Raw genomic sequence first — 22,960 nt, 5'->3', positions numbered from 1 at the left:
GCTCACGCCGGGTGATAACAATAACGACATTTTTGCGTTGCATCCGCGCAGCATTTGCATCTCTCTACTACATATATCGACGGAGGTTTTTAAAATTGCCAAGACAAATAGACGATTGTTCCGAGACGTAAATAATAACATATCGAAACGCGACGCGGACAAAATTTCCGCATTCAAACTTTAATGTGCCGCGAAGCAATATATTGCAACTTCGAAAGCACGGCCCTAAGGAATGGTTTACTCCAAGTCGAAAAACTTCTATCGTCTCACACGAGACACTTCCGCGAGTCGGTTATTCGCAAGCATGCATTTATTCCAATGTATGTATGTACGTACGTACATGTACATACAAACACCTATAAAAATTTATGTGTCGAATTTTGTAAAATCGTGAACCAGAGATGGAGAAATTTAAAAAAATTTACCATAAACCGTTTTATGTATTTAGAAAATGGGCAACAACGTCACCGCTACGATAACTCTGTGATTTATAAAAAATATATATGCATTTGACGGCTGTCACGTCGATCAGAATAAAAGCGCAATAAAATTAGTACATAAATAAATGTGAACGCCTGGAAGCGCAACTTTCTACAAAGAGAGCGTTAGAGCACCATCGTCTATCATTCACTCGTTCACTGTTCGCTTCCGAAAAGATCGTAATCCGTGGATGAAAAATTTGCGACATTTTCAAAATTATCATCGTAAAAGTTCACAAAATATCGGAATGAAGGGAAAGTCTTGTTTGATTGGCGTTTGCGCGCGAAAACTGCACTCGGAATGCGAATGTATTAATTGTGACGCGATGTGAATACGATACGATATTTCGACAGGGGTCCTCAAAGTGTTATAAATGATAATCCCAATAACCCAAAAAATGGATGAAAACTAAAAATATCAATTAACCAGTTAAAGTTTTGCTTGAAGATTTTCCAAACAAGTAAATCGGTGTTGTAAACTCTGTATTAAGTAAATGCTGCACAAAATTTTCCTATTCCTACAAGCTTTTTGATAGATGTTTTTTTATTGAATTTAAAATAATCTTATTTCTATCATTGTGACGCATTAGGGACTTCTGTAATGCCACAATGGTCCAAACTAAAACTTAAATAAACAATGTTTCGCGTTTAACAATATTTAAAAGTAATCAAGTCACTTTATGTCATACGTTTCGAATGATAAATTCCACTACCGCGTTAATTGAACATGCTGAATAATGTCCATTATAATTGAAATAAATTAAAAACTTACATTTCAAAATCGACAAAAAATGATTGGATATCCCCAAACCAAACAAAGGCGGTTTTCACGACCCACCTGTTTCAACGAAACGTCAATCATCACCGAAATGAATAAATAAGATTATTTTATTTATTGCGCAATTGTTTATCCTTATGCGTCGGAAAGATGAATCAATATTGAAACGACATGTGTCGCATATTTGAATTTGTCTCAAAAGACTTTCTATGAAAATTTCATGAAGGCGAAATACAGTAAAAACAATAAAACTGTACTTAATCTAGTGATTTACACTTTATTTTCCTTGGCATTCGAAATTGAAAATATAATATATGTATTTACAGAACATATGTTCTTACAAACATATGTACATATTTATATGTATGCACATTTAATAAATTATTTAAATAGTAAACGTTTCCATTTACATACTTTACGTGTATATATGTATGTATGTATTATCAAGCACAACAAACAAAGTAAAACTACAAGAATATCGAAATAAAACTATAGCGATATTCAATTATCGAGTATCGCTGAACAAAGCTTGTTGTAACTCCTGCAAAAGATAACAGCGAGTTCAGCGAGCGGCCACTGCTAATTAAGTTCTAAAGTCTGCGCTTCTGGACAAGGAGGAATAGACACCATAAAACCACTCGATAATATCACCAGGTCCCGAGGACGGGTTTACTTTCCCAGATAGCATTATCGCGCTCGAACCGAAAACTCGTTTATACGTACAAAATCTCTTTATGTGTATGCATGTACATATGTATATACGCGGGCGAGAAAAAACAACAACAAAAAACAAACAATTTGCGTAAATAAATGAACCACACAAAAAGAAATAAGCAATTTGCGAATGGTGAATACAAATGAGCCGCAACGAATGCCAGACGAGTTATCTAACGCATCTTAAAATTCAATCGAACCGGAAAGAAAATCGGCAATCTATCGCGACCGAAGCGGAAGCTACTATCGAACCGCCATGTGAAATATTGTTGGTCATTCGAATCAATTTTAACTCGAATGGCGAGCGTCGTCAATTATTGTAATTCTAATGAATAGTTATGTATGTACATACATACATACATCCGATTTTTAGCGTAAGTGTATATTTGGACGTCGGTGGTACGATAGAGATTAATTGAGAATCTTTATCTGATATCATGTTACGCGATGTTGCGGGGAAATTGCGTGAAGATTCCAGACAAAGTCTCATATCCGTAAGATTTAATTTCTCGTGAGCATTTAATACATACACTAAGCGACTTAGGTTTCCTTTTCAATGATCACAAATTAATTATTAAATGTAACGTATGTATGTATGCTCACAAGATCGGCGCTAAGCCTTCTCTCGCACGCCATTGCAATTATAATATAATAATTTTTAAATGATAATAATAATTATTATTACCATAGCGAACATGTTATGCCGAGTGAGAAAATTCCATTTAAAATTACACGCCAGTCCATTACTGAAGAGTATTCGAAATTCAACACGGCATCGGAGTTTTACCAATGTTACATGGAGGAGTTGGCGTGGTCGTCTTTTTGCGAGATGGACCGATAGCGCCTTCAAGGGGACGTTTCGCGAGCAATTTGCAATGTAACGATTTTTCATAGCAATTTCAAAGGTGAAAGAATATATAACCGGCCACCACGTTGACTGTGGTGGGTGAGCATAGAACTTCTCGCTCATTGTCCTGCCAATGTTTTTATTTTCATGCGGTTTTGCCCTCGTCCAGGTATTTAATGCCTACGCGCATTCCCGGGTGAAAGGTACACGGACGCTCGCCAAAGTGTGCAAACACGTGCACCCACGTGCATCGAGACGTATCACCCGGTAGCCGAAATCACCGTAAGGAAATATTTCAAGAATGCCACTTAATTAATTGCTGAATTATCTGATCGGATTTCTTAAACTGGTCTTTTAATTTTCGCTTTTGGGTTACCAACACTCGAATCGCCTCGATACTGACTGATTACGTATCACATGTATGTATGTACATATGTACATATATAATTTAAAAAAAGCGTTCATAGTTATTCTAAATTTATTATTTAGCTAGGTTACTCAGAATTTTTTTAAATATTGTGCTACATCTAATTTGTTCACCATTAGAAAATAAATAAACAAGAATCCTGTTATAATCCTTTGACAAATTGTGCTATTTTTTTTATAAATAATTTAAATAAAATAATACAAGGCGTGCGTGCGTGTGTGTTATATTCCTGGATCAACGATATTAACTTGGGCTCTACGGAAGTTTGGAAAAATCGAATTATTTCTTTAACTACCTACTTACTTGTTGATAAGATTTTATGAATTCCAAGAATATATTTTTTTAATTGACTTACCAATAAAGTGATACTGATTGGACTCAAGGCATACAAAGCAAGGATATTTTTTCATGTTTTATTAATTAACATATTTACTCATTATGGACCGCCAGAATTTTCCGAAAACGCCCTATGGGAGTCCGCGTATTTTTTGCAAAGTATCGGTAAAAGTAATAGGTTTTGTAAATTAATCATAATTCCTAAACCTTTCTATCGCATCAATTAAAAATAAGAATACAGCTTCTACACAGTTGTCTTCGACCGTATGAATTATCAGATCAGTATTCCTCAAACTGTGGTGATTGCTATATTCAACTTTGTATAAAATTTATTTACATTTCAATATATTTTCACGTCTACCTAATGTACCATTGCGTTATAAATTTGATCGAAAGTTCCAATTTGAGATATATATTCATACATATACATATTTATGTTACGCGAGAAAAAAAAACCGGTCAATATCTGGGCATTTGAAATCTTTTTTAAATAGATATTATTTTGGAATATATCGATTCCTTGGAAAAAAAGTCAAGTTTTAAACTATTTTTTTTTAATTTTATTGACTTTAATTACTAAAACTAAAATTCGCAAAACATCGTGTTACTTTGTGGATAATTGAAAATCACTACATACATATATTCGACCATATAACACATGTATTTTCCACAATGTGATACAAGTTCACTTCTGCTTTCAATATACGTACATACATACATATTATATTATGTATATCATGGGCCGCACATCCCAAGCTGGGCCCTCGAACTAGCATGCTTAAGCACACCCCCCTCCCCCCGCCCAAAAAAAGTTTCAAAATTGAAATTAAAAACCATTTCATCAATATTTTTCAGAATACATAGGAGTAATAATATTGAGAATCACCTGATAAGTGATAATACATATATAATATTTTGACAAGTTTCAAATAAAAGTCATTATGTAAAAGTAACTATAGCCAGTGGTGTGGCCGGGCCAGGTCGGGGCAGGTCGCCGACCTGGTACTTATTTTTGAGCCAGGTTGCCGCCCTGATATGAAAATTGTTTTATGAGTAAAATTAAAAAATATTTTGGCTAATATTAATAACTGGAGGTCGGAATCTGAAGGGGCCGGAAACGTGCCGCCTATTGTTCAATTTTTGTAAATGCTTTGTAAAAAAGGTTCGGCAAACTTTTAACAATGCATTTACAATCTTTGAACAATAAACAGCCCCTTCAGATTCCGGGCTCTATTAATAACACTTGAGACGAGAAGAATTAGAGGCGACTTAATCGAAGTCTTTAAAATCATATATATAAAGACGGTAATCTGTGTGTGTGTGTGTGTGTGTCCTAACTCTCGCCGAACATAATGAACGAATCGATAAAAATCGATTAATTCATTTTTCGACGAGACGACTTTGTCGCGACTCGAACCGATCACCCCAAATAGCCTGAATATGGGTCTAAATTGAGCTAATGGTCTCGGACATCACGCCAAATCCAATTTTTCATTTCGCCTTTTTTTTTAAACATTAATTGAAATATTCCTTCTCGCCATATAAAAATACGTAATTTTAATAATTTCATTTAGCGAGGTTTTGAACCATTTTTTTTTCTTTTCATATAAAACAATTAAATATATATTTTTAATTGAAATTATTGAAATTAATTTATATTTTAGCGATATTTGAAAAATAAAATTAATTCCAAATCACGGAATCGAACTAAGGCCCCCTCGCCCAGAACAGGTCGCTAGCCATCAGACTACAGCCTCGACAGAAAAAACGCTCTAAAATTACTTAATATTCGATTATCCTATAGAAGTATGGGGAACCAATCATTCGCGTATCTTCAGCTTTCGTCGACAATCTTTTTCGATTTCCGATTTCTTATGATTAGTCACCGGAGCCTGAGGGGGCCGTGTATTGTTCAAAGGTTATAAATGCATTGTTAAAGGTTTGCCGAACAATGGATAGCACTGTAACTATCCTAACTCTACTTATGATCAACCATCAACCAGATTCAAATTTTTCATCTTTTTCATTATTTCCATTTTTTTCATTATTTTCAGTTTTTTCATTTTTTTTCATTTTTTTCATTTTTTTCATATTTTTCATTATTTTCATATTTTTCATTTTTTTCATAATTTTCATTTTTTTGTGCCTTTGTCTTTCCGAAACCAGTCAATTCCATATCTTTAACTTTATTTTTATTCGAGTTTCAATTTCTTTTCGAAACCACCCGTTGAAATCAACGGGCCCTACACTAGTAATAAATAATCATCATAATTGTCTTATGTCCAAACTCATTACGTTCAATAAAAATATTTTTTAAGTGATGAAAAAAGAGGGGGGGGGGTCATAAAAATTAAACACCACCCTGGTTCTTTTTTATTTAGCACTATTTCACCGACAAGTTACTACTTAACTAAAGTACGATGACGAAAGACACTCAATTTCAATTTCATAACAAATATCTCGATGTATCTCGATGCCGGACGTCCGGGCCATGATGTACATACATATTGTATGTATGTATACATTTAGTGTTGTTTCATTCAATATACAAAATCTATGTACATAGCGCCATGACAAATATTTACACAGATTCTGCATACTTGATTTCCAATGAGACCGAAATCATCGCGCGGGGAATAAATCCAGATTACGACCATCAATAATACATCCTCGAATTATTTATTACTACTCGTTGAACATAACAAATTCCAGTCGACATTGCTCGCGATTACACGATCACGATCGCGGCGAGCACCTCGGCAACGTACGTCCGTACACACACACATAACGTAAGAGAATCGGAAACACCCAAGAAGGAGATAGATCTTCGGTTTCCTATATTTGTAATGTCAGTGACGTGCGGAGCGGGAGCGAGTGCACCGGTAGGCATCGCCATTGCACTACATACATACATACATACATAGGTGCGTATGTACACATATACAGTACATGTTTGTATGTACGTGCACGCGCGCTAATGAATCCGAATAAATATAAATGAATAAAATGCAGGTGCGCGGGCGCCGCGTCCGTCCGGATGGCGCCGCGTCTGCGCAAGGAGCGTCCCGTCCCGGTCAGGGGTATCGCTCGACCGGTTCGCGGTCGGATAATGGCCCCGGCCGAAATATTGCCGATTGCGAACCAACAGGCGAAACACGAAGGACGGACGGCGACTTTGCCACGGGCGAACCGAACGGAACAAGTCGCGCGGCCGTTATTTGAATTAACGCTCGCGCGAGAAGTCGACGTCCTAAAATCAGATCAATACGAGTAGTTGTAGAGACGACACAACGCGACCACTGCTTCGAACAATCGAGAAAGTGCACACCGTTTTCGAGACGAAAAAATATATATATCTACATACATATATGAAACCAAGTGGATTCACCCGCCGTGTTTGATTCAACACAATACTAGAGATTTCAGCCAAGCCCATTTAATTGCGATCAATTACGGGACTTCATACATTTTTTCTACTTCTAAGATACTAGGCCAACTATTTTTTGTTAGATACATAATTTTTTAAATGTATTCAATGAAATAAACACATATTATTGGTAGGTGTGCATATTACATAACGACATTTATTAATTTCACGAATACAGTTTCATCATATGTACATATGTATGTACCCTCACAAATAGTTAATAAAATAATATTGCGCAAGTTCACAAAATTGTTTGAACATATTGAATGTTGACACATGTTGCTTCTGTTTGTACAAGGCATACATACCATTGAAATTATATTACCAGCAGCATAGATCAGTGGTTAGCGTGTAACGCTTTCAACTGAGTAGACACGGGTTCAATCCCTTGCCCATTGCTGCTAGCCAGACTGTAGATATGTGACTCCAGGTCGATCGTTTCCTATCAGAGTTTGCCAATTTATCTGATTTCATTGAAACGGTTCCAACGAATTGGCAACCTCGTTCTATTTCTCGACTAATTCGAATTATAAAATGCAATTTTTTTTGTCAAATTTATCCGTAGATGCCGCTATAATGCTGTGTAAAATTGTTTATCGATGTTTATAATTGGCCAGGAAGGCGCATTGGGGTTTACCTAATAGACATTTTGTGTATACATACATATGTATATGAAAAATAAAATGTATGTAAGACTTACATATCTTAAAAGGCTTCTAAATAATCTCGAAACGAACTGCCAAATATAAACAATGGCGTTATCTAAACCTCTACTTGTACCCACGATTCGACAAGAAGCATATTTTAGAATTTAGAGTCAAATTAGTATGCTCGACACTGATCCAGTTCCGCAATCGACTCTCGCAACTGTGGCGACCTTAAAAGTCGTGCTTTTATTTTTCGCAAACCCGGCGCGCGAGAGACAAGAACATGTGCCCTTTAAAATTAATCGATCCAATAATTTTATTAATGATAATAAAAGTTTCATGCGCGAGAGACTCTCGCTCGAATTTGTGGCGGATCACCTGGACCCCCCGGACGGACGCGTATTATTAATTGAAGAATAAAAATTATTTTCACGGCACGCCCGACGATCGATAATAAGTCTCTCCCGGCTTACACAAGCAGCATTAAATTAACCCACAAATATGAGAAATCATCGATGCGTTACGACGAGTAAATTATTATTTTCCAATATAAATATTTACAGTGCACACTCGATCCGAATTTAAATTGAATTATCGAGCCGATAAATAAATACCGTCCGATGAGAAAGTTGCGCGCCCCTGGATTAGATAATTCATACCTCGCGTTGTTTATTACGGAAACCGAATGTATTCCCGGTACTAATTTATATCAGTGCTGGTCATCTTCGGGGAGTGTTGCACCGATGCAACGCATAAATTGGCAGACCACTTTCGCTGGCGGGCAGACATATTTTTAGGCGATTGCATAAACTTATTATTGCTGTTTCACGAACGGCAACAATTTCACCTTCGGGCATTGCATATTTTCAATACCAAGGTCCGCCGAAAGAAATGAACCGAAAAAAAATCAATAAAAAACGAATAAAAATATTTCAACGTTACATAAACGAAGAAGATCTCGGGGGTGAGCATCGATCGCCGAAACCACAATTTTGATCTTTGGATATTTTACGAGTGTCGTCTCCCAAAACAAAAAGTCGACACGTAAACGCGCGATGCGTAACTTCGACACAGTTATCCAAATTGATCGAAAAGAAATCGATCCGATTGAAAAGTAATCCGCGGTTAGGAGCCCTTACATGGAAATGTGTCACGGGCGATGCGTCAACACGGCGATGACAACACAAAAGCGATCAATTTCACAATCGCGACATCGCGAAGAAAAATCTCATGAGAAGATTTACAGATTATAAAAAACTTTTAAAAAAGCAAAGGTAAGTACATAAAAACAAAATAGTGTAGTCCAAAAATACGTCTTGTTTGTTTGATAACACAAATATTATACAATTTTTATTTATATAAATTTTAATTATGTTCAATTCAATTTAATGATAATGCTCTACTCAAGTTTCAGTTAAATTTATTATATTTATTCTAATTTTAATAGAACTATTCCAATCACACCAAACTTTTATTACTAATACAAAACCATCACCTTTGAGAGCTACTAAGCTCTCACCGATTTTGAAAATTAAAATTAATATCTTTATTTCGCTACAGCTTAGTGCACTGATAGAGCTATTTAATACCAGTAGATAGGTCGTAGGTTCAAGTTCCGACTAAATACGCTGCTGGCGAGATGCGGTTACTAAAAAAACACACATCGACCGTCTCCTGTTCGGGTAATTATTGTGACGTTTCTAACATAATCGTTGTGACCTCAGTCTCTCGCAATATCGAGTTATTAGCATCTCAAATTTGTTGAATCTTATAAATGCTACTTCCTACATAATGTATTTCTCACAAATTTGCTGTGTATAAAAAAATTATTGATTTTCCATAGATTTATCCTATTTGTATTCTATTATGTACTATTATGTTTGAAAAATGTACAAAAATTAATATAACCATATGAGTCACCTTGTGGTATTTCTTGTTAGAGCACATATGTATGTATGTATGTAAAAAATAAAAATAAAATATCGCATTGTATGCATATGTACACATACATATAATATATGTTATTAATAAGAAATTAAGTGGTAAACAGCCTTTTCCTTTAAGTAACTCTATTTGTTCAATTTATTTTATCAAGAATTGTCACAATATGCAGGACCATGATATTAAAAATATGTATTACATATAAACAACCACATAAGTACCAATATCAAAGACGCTTACTCCGTTTTAAAATGTGCGTAAAATTTGACAAAATACTGTACTTATGTATGTACATACAATACATACGTAGTTTCCGAACACATTGAAAGATACAAAAACCATCCAAAATTTTGCAAACAAATCGATCACATATGAACATAATTTTCAAAATCGGTTCATCGGGTTCTCGTCAATGGTATCCCGCCGCGGATGTGAGTGCGGCATGACATGAAAGATGCTGTAAAAAATGTGACACAAAGGAATCGTTTTTTTCCTTTGCCCTAAAATTGTGTACAATCATTGTGGTCAAAGAGCCGATGTGTATTCTTAGGATAGGTATATGACCGAGTAGCTTAGGCTGTTATATATTTTTTTTATATTTTCCAGAATCATCCCTAATTATAAACGTAACCAACGAGTATAAATACCAGGTACTTACATAACGCGACCTTCTGTGATACGTAATTTTTAAGTGTTCGATGGTGATGGAGATATTTCAACGTCGAAAATTTATCGACTATATTACATACAATATATTTAATTAAGAGGACAAGTCTCAGCCTCGAGATAAAGGGTTGACGTTGATCGATCTTCGAGGAACGAGAGCACCACCTGCTCGCTCCTCGGGGATGATTGCGACGAAAATAACACAAAAAATAAAAACATGAAAAAAAAGCATTAAAAAAAGACTGACCAGACTTGCCGACTCTGCGCCCCCCCAAAACCACGACCCTGATGCGGCTGATGTTCGTCATCTCTTCTGAGGGCAATGACGCACAATCACAATAATTGCACAAGCCAAAAACTATGTGACGTTTACTGTTATTCGGAGCCAATTAGGAGTTATTGTCTGAGTCACGATTTTTGTTATGGTTATCGGTCTTCGTTGTTGTCGTTGGTGATCTTTGGCTTCGACGAGATTGTCAAAAAACGCCACGACCAACGCTCAAATGTTGACGACATTTTCACTGAAGCTACCAAATCCGAGAAACACCTGAAAGTAAAAAAAAATAAAAAATAAAATAAACATGCATTTATGATACTTAGAAACAATTAAATAGTTTCATATTTTGTACAAGAACAAAAATCAATTTACATGTTAACGAATGACTATTTTGTAGACATTGCATTGATAAGTTCTAAAACCCAAATGAAGGGTTTTTCCTTATCAGAGTCAATTAATTCCCAATAAATTAAATCAAAAGTAGATATAATTGAAGTAAGCATGCATATATGTACATACATATCAAAACTATGTAAGTAGTTTCACTTGACAGTTTTATTTGTATGATATTATAGGAGTACATTTAATATAATACATATTATGTACATAAAATTAGCAGCCACATATGAATTTGCTCTGATATTTCAGTATGGGAATAAAACTATTTCCCTTTTTATTTAAAAAAAAATGCCACCCTTCCCAAACTTTTAATAACTACATTTACTCATAGTATTTTGAATATAGCGACAATCATTTCTATATATAATATGTAAATACGGCGTGTAATATAAACGTCTTTACAAGTCGTTTTAAATAAATTCCGGAAAAGAACACGAGACCTTCGCGCAGCATCACGAAGAATTTTCTTGTACTTTAAAGCGGCCCATAAGGTCGCCGTTTAATTTAAAATCAACCTTTGCAATGCAATATTTTCAATTGAGAGTGCATCCATCGGAAACAATATAATGAGAAATCACTGCAAACGACCAACGTTCATTGTTTACATAATCGTTTTTAAATTGAACACCCCGACAATAGGCACGCATGCATACATACATACATACATAAAAACATACGTACACACAGTGTCAGCAAAGTTCAATCGAAAACGGCCATAAAGCGAAGATGAATCTTCGGAGACTGCGAGACGCGAAGGTCGAGGTCCTCGTGGGCGTGTACATACATATATCGGAAGACCCGTCTCGGACAAAAGAAAAGCGAAAAATTCGCGAGGAAAGAAAGCACACGCGAGCGAACGACTTACGAATTCCTGGATCGCCATTACTCACCGGGGCGAGTGGGCGAGAGACACGTAAAAATATCATCCGTTCGTAATAATTTCGACACCTCCGTAATCGGATTGAACCCCGTGAAAGTTGATTGCGAGTTTCCTACCCGAGACGTGGCAAGAGAGCTTAACAAAAGCTCTCTTCGGAGAGCTTTCGTCGGAGCGCGCGCGCCGTTACGCAAAAACGCTCGAATCGAAGGAAAAACTGGCAAAGATGGCGGAAAATGCTACGAGCGTTTCCGCCGCATCGGTCACGACCGACGAGACGCTTTCATCAGATTCGGAAACACACGAAGTCGGAGAGAGATGATAACCCCTTCGGTTTCACCAATTGAGCATTTTTATTTACAATCGGTCGCCATATGAGCGCGCAAAGAGCTTTCCTAAGCGCGCAATATGATCGTTCGTTTTAGTGCATGGTGGTTTTATTGCGTTCACTTTCTCCCCTTCACGTTCACCTTATCTTTGAACATTTTTCCGAAAATAAAAGTTACATAAAAGGTTACTCATCGTGAATGATGGACAACCAATAAAACGATTCCGTCTAACCATTAGCGGGCAACTAAAGTAAGGGCAATCGGAGCATTTCTCACAAATTTCAACGAATTATATTGAGAGGGGGGTCATTCGTAAGTTCACGTGGAATTCATCCGCCTCGAAAAAAAAATGTACATATTGAAAGGAAGAAAGTCGGTTACGAAGTAGCACTCTGAAGTTGTGTAATATAATATAAACTTAAAAGAACACATGTACATATATAAATCAGTTTATGACTTAATTTTAGCATCGATCCACGGCCGCATTCTTTCGTTTGTATTTTTTAATCCGCAATTTGATTTCTTGAAATTTAAAGTCTTTCTGGTGGATTTGATCACACGAAGACGATAATAAACGCTAATAAAAAGGGCTCATATAACACTTTGAAGATACAATATATGTATCTTCCTCTCGTGCTCATTGCTATTTCACGTCACGGTATTCAATGTTTTATTGTTATTATACTTATTTACGAGTTATCTTCGATTTCTGGTTCTGTAAGTCGCGTTCCATTATCATGCAAATAAAAAAGTGGTCTTTTTTGAAAAGGATCACAGTTTTAAAGGATCCGAGCGACCGCAATAAATTCAATAGCGCTTTTTGATTTATTGATACTTTCACACGATTGAATTTTATTACTGCGTCTGGCTTTTTTCTTTTTCTCCATTTTCATTTTATTGGAGTGTAAATATTCCAAACGGTACGTTCCTTGTGTCGAAATGAGTTAACCATACTAGAGCATTAAGATTCGACCTCTTCACACAATTTTCACTTTCGATATACATATATACACATATACATGCATATATGTATGTATGTACATACCTTATACACATACCGACACGTACATGCATATGTACATATTTACTTCGACAATACCTCGGCTCTTATTACAAAGCAAAATAGGATTAAATTTCTAGTTCTTCAGTCAAATCATTCTAAAGTAAGAATCAGTATCCCAAATCTGATGGGAAATGAAAAAACTTTTTTCATGATAATAATTTATATCGGGTGAAAAAAACCGTAAAATATTGACTAAATCTTCTTAAATATGCACCGATTATACATACATATACAAAAATCTTTTTATATTTTTTTTTAGTATCTACCAACACTTTTATCATATATGTATTTATTTAAAATCAATTCTTTGCTACTTCTAGAAAAATTCTTTATTTTTGTTAAGATGTTTTTAATATTATAATTATTGGAAAAGATTCAGTGATATTTCATATTTTATGCTATTTGAACAAAAATTATATCTGATATTTGAACAAATTTTGCTATTTGTTTTGTACAGTAAGAGGATAGAATTAAAACATGCACAGCACGCAAATATCGTTCCGGGAAACAAAAACGAGCGAGAACAGTAGCGTTCACTGAACAAACACAAATACCAGATCCAAGATAGTTCTAATAATTCATAATCATTATCATCATCACGCTCCAACGAGAAAGTATCTTTTGTCCGGTCGTACAATCACTATCGGGCCTCGAATATTGCCAGTGACAAAATGAAACAATAAAACTGAACAGACACAGACAATGCCTGCGTTCGTTAACATGTAAAATAATGTATTAAATTTTAAATATATATATATACATATAGATTTTAATCTCGCTTTATAAATTAGCGAAGGCGGCTTGCAAAATATGTCTATAATAATTCGTAATTTATTACTTTTTCGGTGTATTTTTTTTCGTGTTTGCATTGCATTGTATATTGCACTGGAATCAAGATATCAAAGGAGGTTTTAGTATCGTGGCAGGACTTTCTCCAGGGGGCGGGGCGTGCGTGCAAATGACTTGATCGTTTTATGCAACACGAAAAACTAATTTGTTATGAAATTTTCACTCTCGTCTTTGCTGCTAAAAGGTAGCAATAAATCATATTACAACTATTGTTATTCAACTGACAGCCTCGTATATTTTACCGAGACGAAAATACGACAAGAACACCGTGCGATTAGATCGGAATGATACGAAATCGGAATTCGACAGAAAGGCACCATCGCAGACGATCGGATCGACACCTACAAAATATAGACATTGGTGAGTATGAATGGGTGAATGTGCTTAGTTTCCACATCACGCGCGGGCTATCACAACAGTAGGTGCAATTATGTAGCTAATTGTGTCACATTGGCGTGAGGTGCGTGACACGAGCCCAAACAAACGCGTGCCACCGTGTGTCCCACAAAGATAAATTATTCATATGGCGTCCCTTCTGGATGGTGGCAACAACGGGGCAAACGTGACAGGACCTATAGAACAAGTGCCCTTATAAGGGTTCACAACCCAATAAATGTTATTACCGTTAGGTACGTTTCACAGATTTCGTAGGAAAATGCTAAATGAACTAAATACATAAAATCAACAAATGACTTTCCGACTGACCGCATTACAGATGATACTTTGGCTATAAGAAGTGCACGAACAGTTATCACATTGACTAAATCTACAGCAAATAAAAAGATTCAAAACCCATTCCATTCTTCACAAAAAAAATAATAACAACTCGTATTTCCTAAAAATAATTCTAAAATTGTACGGAACGATTAAATGATTTGTATAAAATATCATAAAAAAAATGAAATCATAACACAAATGTATAACACAAAGCAAGGCATATAGGAATTTGGGTTTTATTTGTACAAACCCCCTTTACGTTTCACTTACTATTACAATTCAGAGGACTTTTTATCTCTTATCCGATCGTTTTCATACCTTGCCATATTGCTCATTTTGGTCATCAATATACGTAAATGTATCGTCTGCCATTACGTTGGAGATAAATTACATTTTTAGACTATCCAAGCCCTTTAAAACCCATAGGACTTGCCTTGATTTTAAATTAATTTGTAAAAAAGTTATCTGGAATTTGCTAGTACTGTTTGGAATCCTTTCTAATCACGTAGATACATATGTACATATATGTTAATAATTTAGAACGCATAAATAAAAAAATACATTCCTACTGCAATTTTCTTCACAATGATCGTTTTGTTTCCTTATAACCTAGGAGGAAATTTTATATTTTTTGTTTAAGCTAATGTTATTAAATAATTGATAGTCCTTATTTTTTAAGTAAGATCATATTCCAATGTTAAATCAGACCCCCACCCCCCCCCCCGTAATTTTTTATTATTTCACATTAATCCCTGTTCTACCAATTATTCCTGTAATTCCTTATTATATATGTATGTATGTATATCTTGCTCTTACATATGTACATATATTAACAATATTCCCCCTCGTATTGTTCCTATTTCTTTCTTTAAATTTATTTTCTTTGATCAGTTTTCTTAGTAATAAATGTGTACATGCATACGTACATACATATATACCATATCTATCATTATTCAACGCTTCTTTTTTTTTAATTTTGTTACCAGTGTTTAGAAAATTGTTTGTTTCCGATTTTTAAATAATGATCACATTGTAATCTTCATTATTATTGAATGCTTAATTAAAGCAATTATACGTATTTCGTTTAAAAATCTACAATTAATTTTCGCAATACAAGTGGATCATAGATGTAAATCTTGGACATTCAAAGCCAAAATTTTAAACAAAGTCCAATTCACTCAAAGAAGTATCGAACGCTCTATTCTATGCTCGGCATAAAGATTAGATGTAGGAAACAGAATACGTGGGTGAGAAATATGATAAGGGTAGTGGATTTATAGTGAAGAGAGTGAAAATATTGAAATTGCAATGAGCGGGTCACGCAGTTAGAAGAATGGACGAAAGATGGACAAAGGAAGTGCTGGAATGGTACCCGAGACAATGTAGAAGGGTGAAAAGAATGGCACAAGGAAAATGAGTGGAAGAAATTAGAAAAATGTGTGGGGTGAGATTGATGAGAGTTGCACAAAACTGAGACGAATAGATGCGTGTTGGAGAGGTCTTCATCCAGCAGTGTATGGTGAATGACTGTAAATGATGATGATGAATGTGTAGAGGTCAGTTAATCATCAGTTTAAGATTAAATAAATAAAAAAATGGCTTATAACCCCGAAATTAAAAGAAAACGCATTTTTTCAAGGACCTTACAATATTGCTTAAATCGGGATAATTAAAAAAAAGTTGTAATCAGATATTTTCATAGCGAAAAAGGACACGTATATATAAATATGTACACATGTATGTATGTATGTACATATGCCATATTACCGTCTTAATGACATAAATATCATACCGACACCGTCTCAATAAGTTTTCTCTGGTATGAACGAAATTGAGAAACCAATCTTAGAACTATTCTTAGAATTAATTATAGATATCACATTATACATAAGTAGATAATTTTTCATTGTATGAAAGATAAACTGAACAGATAATATGTACATGCTCCTTTGATTTTGAAACCAATGAGTCAAGTTTCGACGTATTTTAAAATAAAAACTCATTAATAATAATAATATAACGAAAATGAAAATCCAACCAATAAAAGTAAGCACTTAATATTTCTAAACTCTACAGATAACATTATGTGCTATAATTTTGATAGATGTAATGTTGACATTAAATAAAACGTACAATTTATTAATTCCCATTTTTCAGTGTTTTTCACCATCAGAACTGACGCTTTTCACGAATAAAAATGGCTACGTAAAAACAAATGAATGTCATTTATTTTGTGTTTTTTTTTTATTTCATTCAAATTCACATATTATAATTAAAAAACTTATAATTAAAAATTATAATTGAAAAAACCCTTAAAACAAACTCACCGTAAATTTACTCGATGCATAGAAATGCGACGAAGCACTGATCATTGCACAATTAATATAATTTTATAGTAGCACGAGCGTTTACGACCCAATCGGAAGATACGAAGGCATTTGAAGTTGAAACACTTTAAGTATATATTTTCTTGTTTATACAAATGGACGCGGGATCGTTGCAAATATTTGTTCGTGAAAAATTACTTGCAAATAATGCAGAAACCGCGCACCGCAGACGTGGCGAAGCTAGATAATTAAATATCGCAAAAAAATATTATGGTAATTTTTCAGAGTATTGGTCGCATTGGATTTTGAGATGTTTGTATTATGTGACGTTACGCATTGGTTACACGGTGTTGTGAACGATAGTGACAGATAGTTGTCGAACTCCGCGAACTGTATGCAGTGGAGAGCAGACGAACACAAACACCACAACCTCGTCGTACGAATGCCGAAGGCATACTGATCAGAACGCGTTGCACGCTTCAGTTTTAGCGGAAAAGGTGCCAAACAAATTATATATATCAAACGAAAACTGCACGATAACGGCCATCTTATCACTGATTTAACGTCACGCATCGCGACCATAACGCCATAATATGCATCCATAATGCCATAATATGTACATGCACACCTAGCGCATCATTTTACAAAACGTAAAACTCTTTTTAAGTGTGTATGTATAAGAAAATTATTATTCTTTTTCATATGAAATATATCTTCCTAAACGTATATACTTGAAGCAACGACATGAAAAAGTTTCGCTCGCATAAATGATCTTTCGTAATCTAATACATAATTTCGAAAAAGACTTTGTATGTAAGTATGGTTTAATCTAAGGTTTGGGTGGTAGAATCCATGACGTTATCTAATAACAAATAATAATCATGATAGCAAAATATAGGTAAGTTTGTTTTTAATTTAATTTAATTTTTACCATTATATGTAGGTTTCCCCCGGTCTCCGTGACGAGCCAGAATGTTAAATTACAGAAAACACAAATATCGGAAGGCAAAGATCGAAAATCGAAAGATCTTAAGTCGAAAGATCAAAAAAAACGGGTGCATGGTAAACGGCACATACTCACGTACATACTCACTTAATTTGCGCGAGCAGGATACAACAGGAACAAGAGGAACAGGCTTTTCCTCCCGTATTAATGTGCGCGCGCAGATTATACGTAGCAATGAAATTTTATTCATAATTTCAGAAATTGTTCATAACAATGAAATTTTTTTCATAATTTCAGAAATTGTTCATAACAATGAAAAAGAAAAAGTAAACATGAATACAAAATACAAAATAAAAGAAAATACCAAAAGAAAAAAAATTAAATATCTGAAACGGTAACTTAATAACTAAAAGCAAACGAAAATGAAGAAAAGATATTGGAATAAAAAGAGCTTTAAATTTAAGAAAGACATCTAGTTTGTTTTTAAAAATATTATTTGGAATATATTACAACTGAAAATACACTTGGACTGTAAAATATATAAATTATCTAAAAAAATGTATGAAATCCTGTAAATTACCGTAATAAAAGATTTTAATTCCGAAGATATTTTCAAAGAAAATTGTACAAAACAGTTGGTGATTGTAAACGAATATTCGTTATACGGCAGTCCTAATATTTTCATTTTAGCAATCGTAACATTTAAACATATTGTATGAATTTACTTCGGTCCGGGTATTTTTCAGTCGAAAACTTGATCTTTTCCCATATGATGAGTTCTAATTACATATAATAATTATATTTTATTTTTATATACATATAGGTATATATGAATAGTAATTGTACTTGTACCAAAATAAGACATATTTACGTGTGATTTTCACAACAGTTTTTGTAATGATGTCTCTGAATATTGTGGTTTCGGATAAATTAGATTATTATTTTTAAAATAAAATGTTACTTTTTTTAAACGATTGACTTTATCATTGAAAATAAAAAAAAAGTTCTGGAGGTTAAATATTGAATTTTGCTATATATTTTCTTAATCCCACTCACGTTATATATACATACATATGTATATGCGTATTTATGTGTATTAACCATGAATAAAAAACCTGTTTAATTTACGAGCTGGCCATGTTTTCAATTGAATAATGTAATTTATTAAAAATAATATTTCAGGCACTATAGCCATATAGTGCTTTCACAATTTTCTTATCATTTTACTGATTTTATATGTCTGTATGTATGTACATAGGTATATGATCATATTTGCTAATAATGATAAGTTCAAGACAGTACATATGTTCCAAGTTTAATCACGTTTATATTGCTTTACATTTATGATTAATCTATTGTTATTATACGAATGATGATGAGGTATAATTGTGAAATATTATATGTAGGTACATACATACATGAAGAAACCGCAATGTGGCGCCAGGCGTTTCTTCTCTTTCAAATCTTCCTGTTTTACATTACACGTACACACACTTCAATGGCGATAGATATCAAAATAAAAATTGCACCACGCAGATATGTATCTTTACGCCCGTTGCCACGATTCTAAACGTCGCACGTAATTATTAAACGCATTAATTGTGACTGACTGCAACTAATCACGTTAAATGCAATCTGGTTGCAACGGCGCACTGCGAATTTCCAACAAGGAGCCGGGTCCGCTGTTAATTCGAATTAAATCTCAATTAATTCCACATTTTCTTTGTAACGAGTCGACGTCGATGATTTATGGGTCATACCGTATCATGTAATCCCCGCATGAGCTTATTCGCTCGTTGGATTTTGAATGTATGTATGTATAACCAAAATTTTCGATATGCAAAATGCACACTGACATCAGTTTGATGGTATACGCAAGTTGAATGACAGTTTTGATTCATATGTTAAAATAATTTCACGGCTTTGCGTTGATAAGCACCGCACACGACGCTCAATAAAAACGTCCATCTTGGTTGACTGGTCTATTAAAATGACCAATTGACTTGGCTCAGTTTTTGACACCGTAAAATTAACGTCAATTACTATTTCTCCTTTTTAGACTTTGCGTAGACTCAACGAATCCCATTGACCTCATTGTTTGAGTATTGACTTTGATACCTACATATCGTCTTTGAGTCTACAAAATTTTGCATGTTCATCATATGGATTAATAGATCAAAAAAAGGTTGCATGGTAAACAGTACTATGTATATATAATATATATGAGTGGCATGCGGTGAAATTATCTCTCTTTTTGTCATACAGCCTTGTTTAATGCGCGCGCGCAGAATACGGGAGGAAAAGCCTGTTCCTCTTGTTCCTGTGGTATCCTGCTCGCGCAAATTAAGTGAGTATGTACGACGGGGGGAGAGACCCTTTTTTTATCTTTCGACTTAAGATCTTTCGATTTTCGATCTTCGCCTTCCGATATTTGCGTTTTCGGGCGCTTCACTTTCGACCCCGTGAGGTGGACCCGTATGTACATATTGTACATATATGTTTCAGCAGTGTTTTATTAAAATAAAATTCCAAGTTACCATTTGTGCCGACGAAAGTTTATTACTATAAAAGTTTTATTCGTGAGTCATTGATATTTGACAGTCGACTTCCTGCGTTCCTCGTAAATTTTATTATTTTACAGTCTTTATTGTTACTTCGAGTAGAAAACTTAGGTTGAATATAATTTTTTTTACAAGTTCAAAGAAAGCCAATTTTTTTTTCAATCAGAAAAGGAAAAATGAGAGCGCCCCTAGTCACATGTCTAGTCTTCTGCGCCTTTCTGCCGGCTTTTGTTCTAATTTCAAGTAGATTGAATTCAATATTATCATAAATACTTTGTCTTATTCTGGAAAATTCAATATAAATTTATCGATTCATATAATCATATTTGAAATCACAATGCGGATATTGCAGCAATTCCTTGAAATTTTCTATTGAGATTACGCTACATCACGAACATCTATACAATTCACTTACTGGGCAGTGGAGAGTATTTTTAAATGTATGTACATGATACGTTAATTAAATAAAAAAAAATGCAAACGGCAACCCAATTATGAATATGCAGGTTTCAATTAATTTTGTAAATTTTAAAAATTGAATAATATCTAAAAATTCTATGTTATAAAAAAAATATGTTCAAATGAAAACAATGGTATCGCCAATTTAGAAATCGTGTCCCCAATACGAAACGGGAATGGTTCGAAACAATCGGATGAATTTCGCATTAACCCACCGGCACGGCATGCCTTTTGTTAGATGAACCGTTGAGATTGCAGAAGAAGATGAGAAAAAAAAGCCTTTAATGAGTTCAAGATGAATATTGTTGTGATGACCCGTAGATGCTACATGAGTTGCAAAGTTGTCTATATACGCGACACAGTATTAATAATATTTTTACACACTTTCGAATCGAACGAATGCGTCTAGGTCGGCGTGCAAAAAATAATTAAAATGCTAAATTTCATTGATTACGCCATTCAAGATGATGGGACTGGAAACACATTGGCTATTTTCAGTGAACTTTCATCAGTAAAATTAAGCGTCGTTATATTCAGATCACGTCCATGTAATCACAAAACGAACAAATCAATTACCGATTTAATATATTGGACGGGAGTGTTTTGACTGTGATATTTTCATTTTCTCTTCGTCTTTTATATATTTTCTCGGCTCGAGAAAAAATAAGTTAATTACTCATCGTGCACAGCAAGTGTTAAGTCGGCGCGTAAAAGTTAATTAAACCTTTAATCGTTTAAACGACTCAATTCCGGTAACATTCCTTTGTAGAAACTACATTAATAAAAATTACGCCATTTTTGCAATTATTTTTCACTTATTTATAGGCTCTGAACTGTACTATAGAAAGATATATGTATAACATATTGAATTATTTATTTTATTTCCATAAAATAGTACTGAAAAAGATTTCTCAAAATAAATTTATATTTCACATATGTATACATATGTATATTAATCCCCAATCTTAAAATTCTTACAAAATTACTTAGTTAGAAATTTTAAATGGAATACGCCCTCCTGCAGCTTTCATTATACGTAAATATGGTAAGGTGACCATTTTTTCCAACTTCAAAACCAGAACATTTTTTCGAAAAGTATATTTCTCAATACTTCAATTTAAAACTAACATTAAAGAATCGTGGACACACGTTTATAAAAAAATGAATTGATTTTCTTGAATGCTCTTATAAAATTCTACACGGGACTAGTTAAAAATTATACCAAGTGATTGGCAAACATATTAAAAGCTTCAAACATTCAATTTCATTTTATCTTTGGACCACACAATGTTCATCGAAAAAAATATCTCTCGGCAAACCTTTGTTTCGGGTAAACGAATACAACATTCGAATAATTTGCCAATATTTTTGTAGGTGATATTATTTTTGGTGAAGGCTTTGTTTATTTAAAACTACCTATTAGATACTACTAGATAAACAAAGTTCTATTACATAAAAAATAAGTGTACTGGTTTTGTCTCACGACTTAGCAGAACATATATTTACCCAAAAAACCAGTACTGTATTGGTAAAATCAGTACGAATGGTCACCTTAGTATATGTATATATACATACATAGGTACATACGTATATGCGTATAATATAGGTATAATGTAATTTCTTTAGATGTTACTTAATTGACATGTCAATTAATAACTATAGATTAACGTACATTACTATTTTTTTTTGATTTGTGAATATAATTTTTGTATACAAAAAAATTCCAATATTTAAAATATATTTTTTTTTTGTGGTATAATATTAATCATTTCAACTTTCTCACGAAGCAAGCAATTCATAATCTCGTTCCAATTATCGAAATGAAAATAACCAGAAACTCTCGTTACTGGAAAAGCGATGTTTATTGAGGAGGTGAACTTTTTTTTGTTTGACA

General features: G+C 34.0%; 1 protein-coding gene across 1 annotated transcript in view; it reads right to left on the bottom strand.

Annotated features, from left to right (window-relative positions):
* Window positions 1-17,656, bottom strand: part of LOC143916150 (ras-related and estrogen-regulated growth inhibitor-like protein) — a 111,071-nt gene extending 93,415 nt beyond the window's left edge. Inside the window, exons 1-2 of the mRNA XM_077437080.1 lie at window positions 17,101-17,656; window positions 10,510-10,809 (exon numbers count right to left, since the gene is read on the bottom strand). Of these exons, the coding sequence (XP_077293206.1) occupies window positions 10,510-10,570 (61 nt within the window). The 5' untranslated portion in view covers window positions 10,571-10,809; window positions 17,101-17,656. The remainder of the gene's footprint in view (window positions 1-10,509; window positions 10,810-17,100) is intronic.
* Between the last annotated feature and the right edge of the window lie 5,304 nt (window positions 17,657-22,960).

The sequence above is a fragment of the Arctopsyche grandis genome, chromosome 8 (assembly GCF_051622035.1).
Source record: "Arctopsyche grandis isolate Sample6627 chromosome 8, ASM5162203v2, whole genome shotgun sequence".
NCBI classification, from domain to species: domain Eukaryota; kingdom Metazoa; phylum Arthropoda; class Insecta; order Trichoptera; family Hydropsychidae; genus Arctopsyche; species Arctopsyche grandis.
The sequence above is the reverse complement of the archived record's forward strand: the minus strand, read 5'-3'. Positions and strand labels throughout refer to the sequence as shown.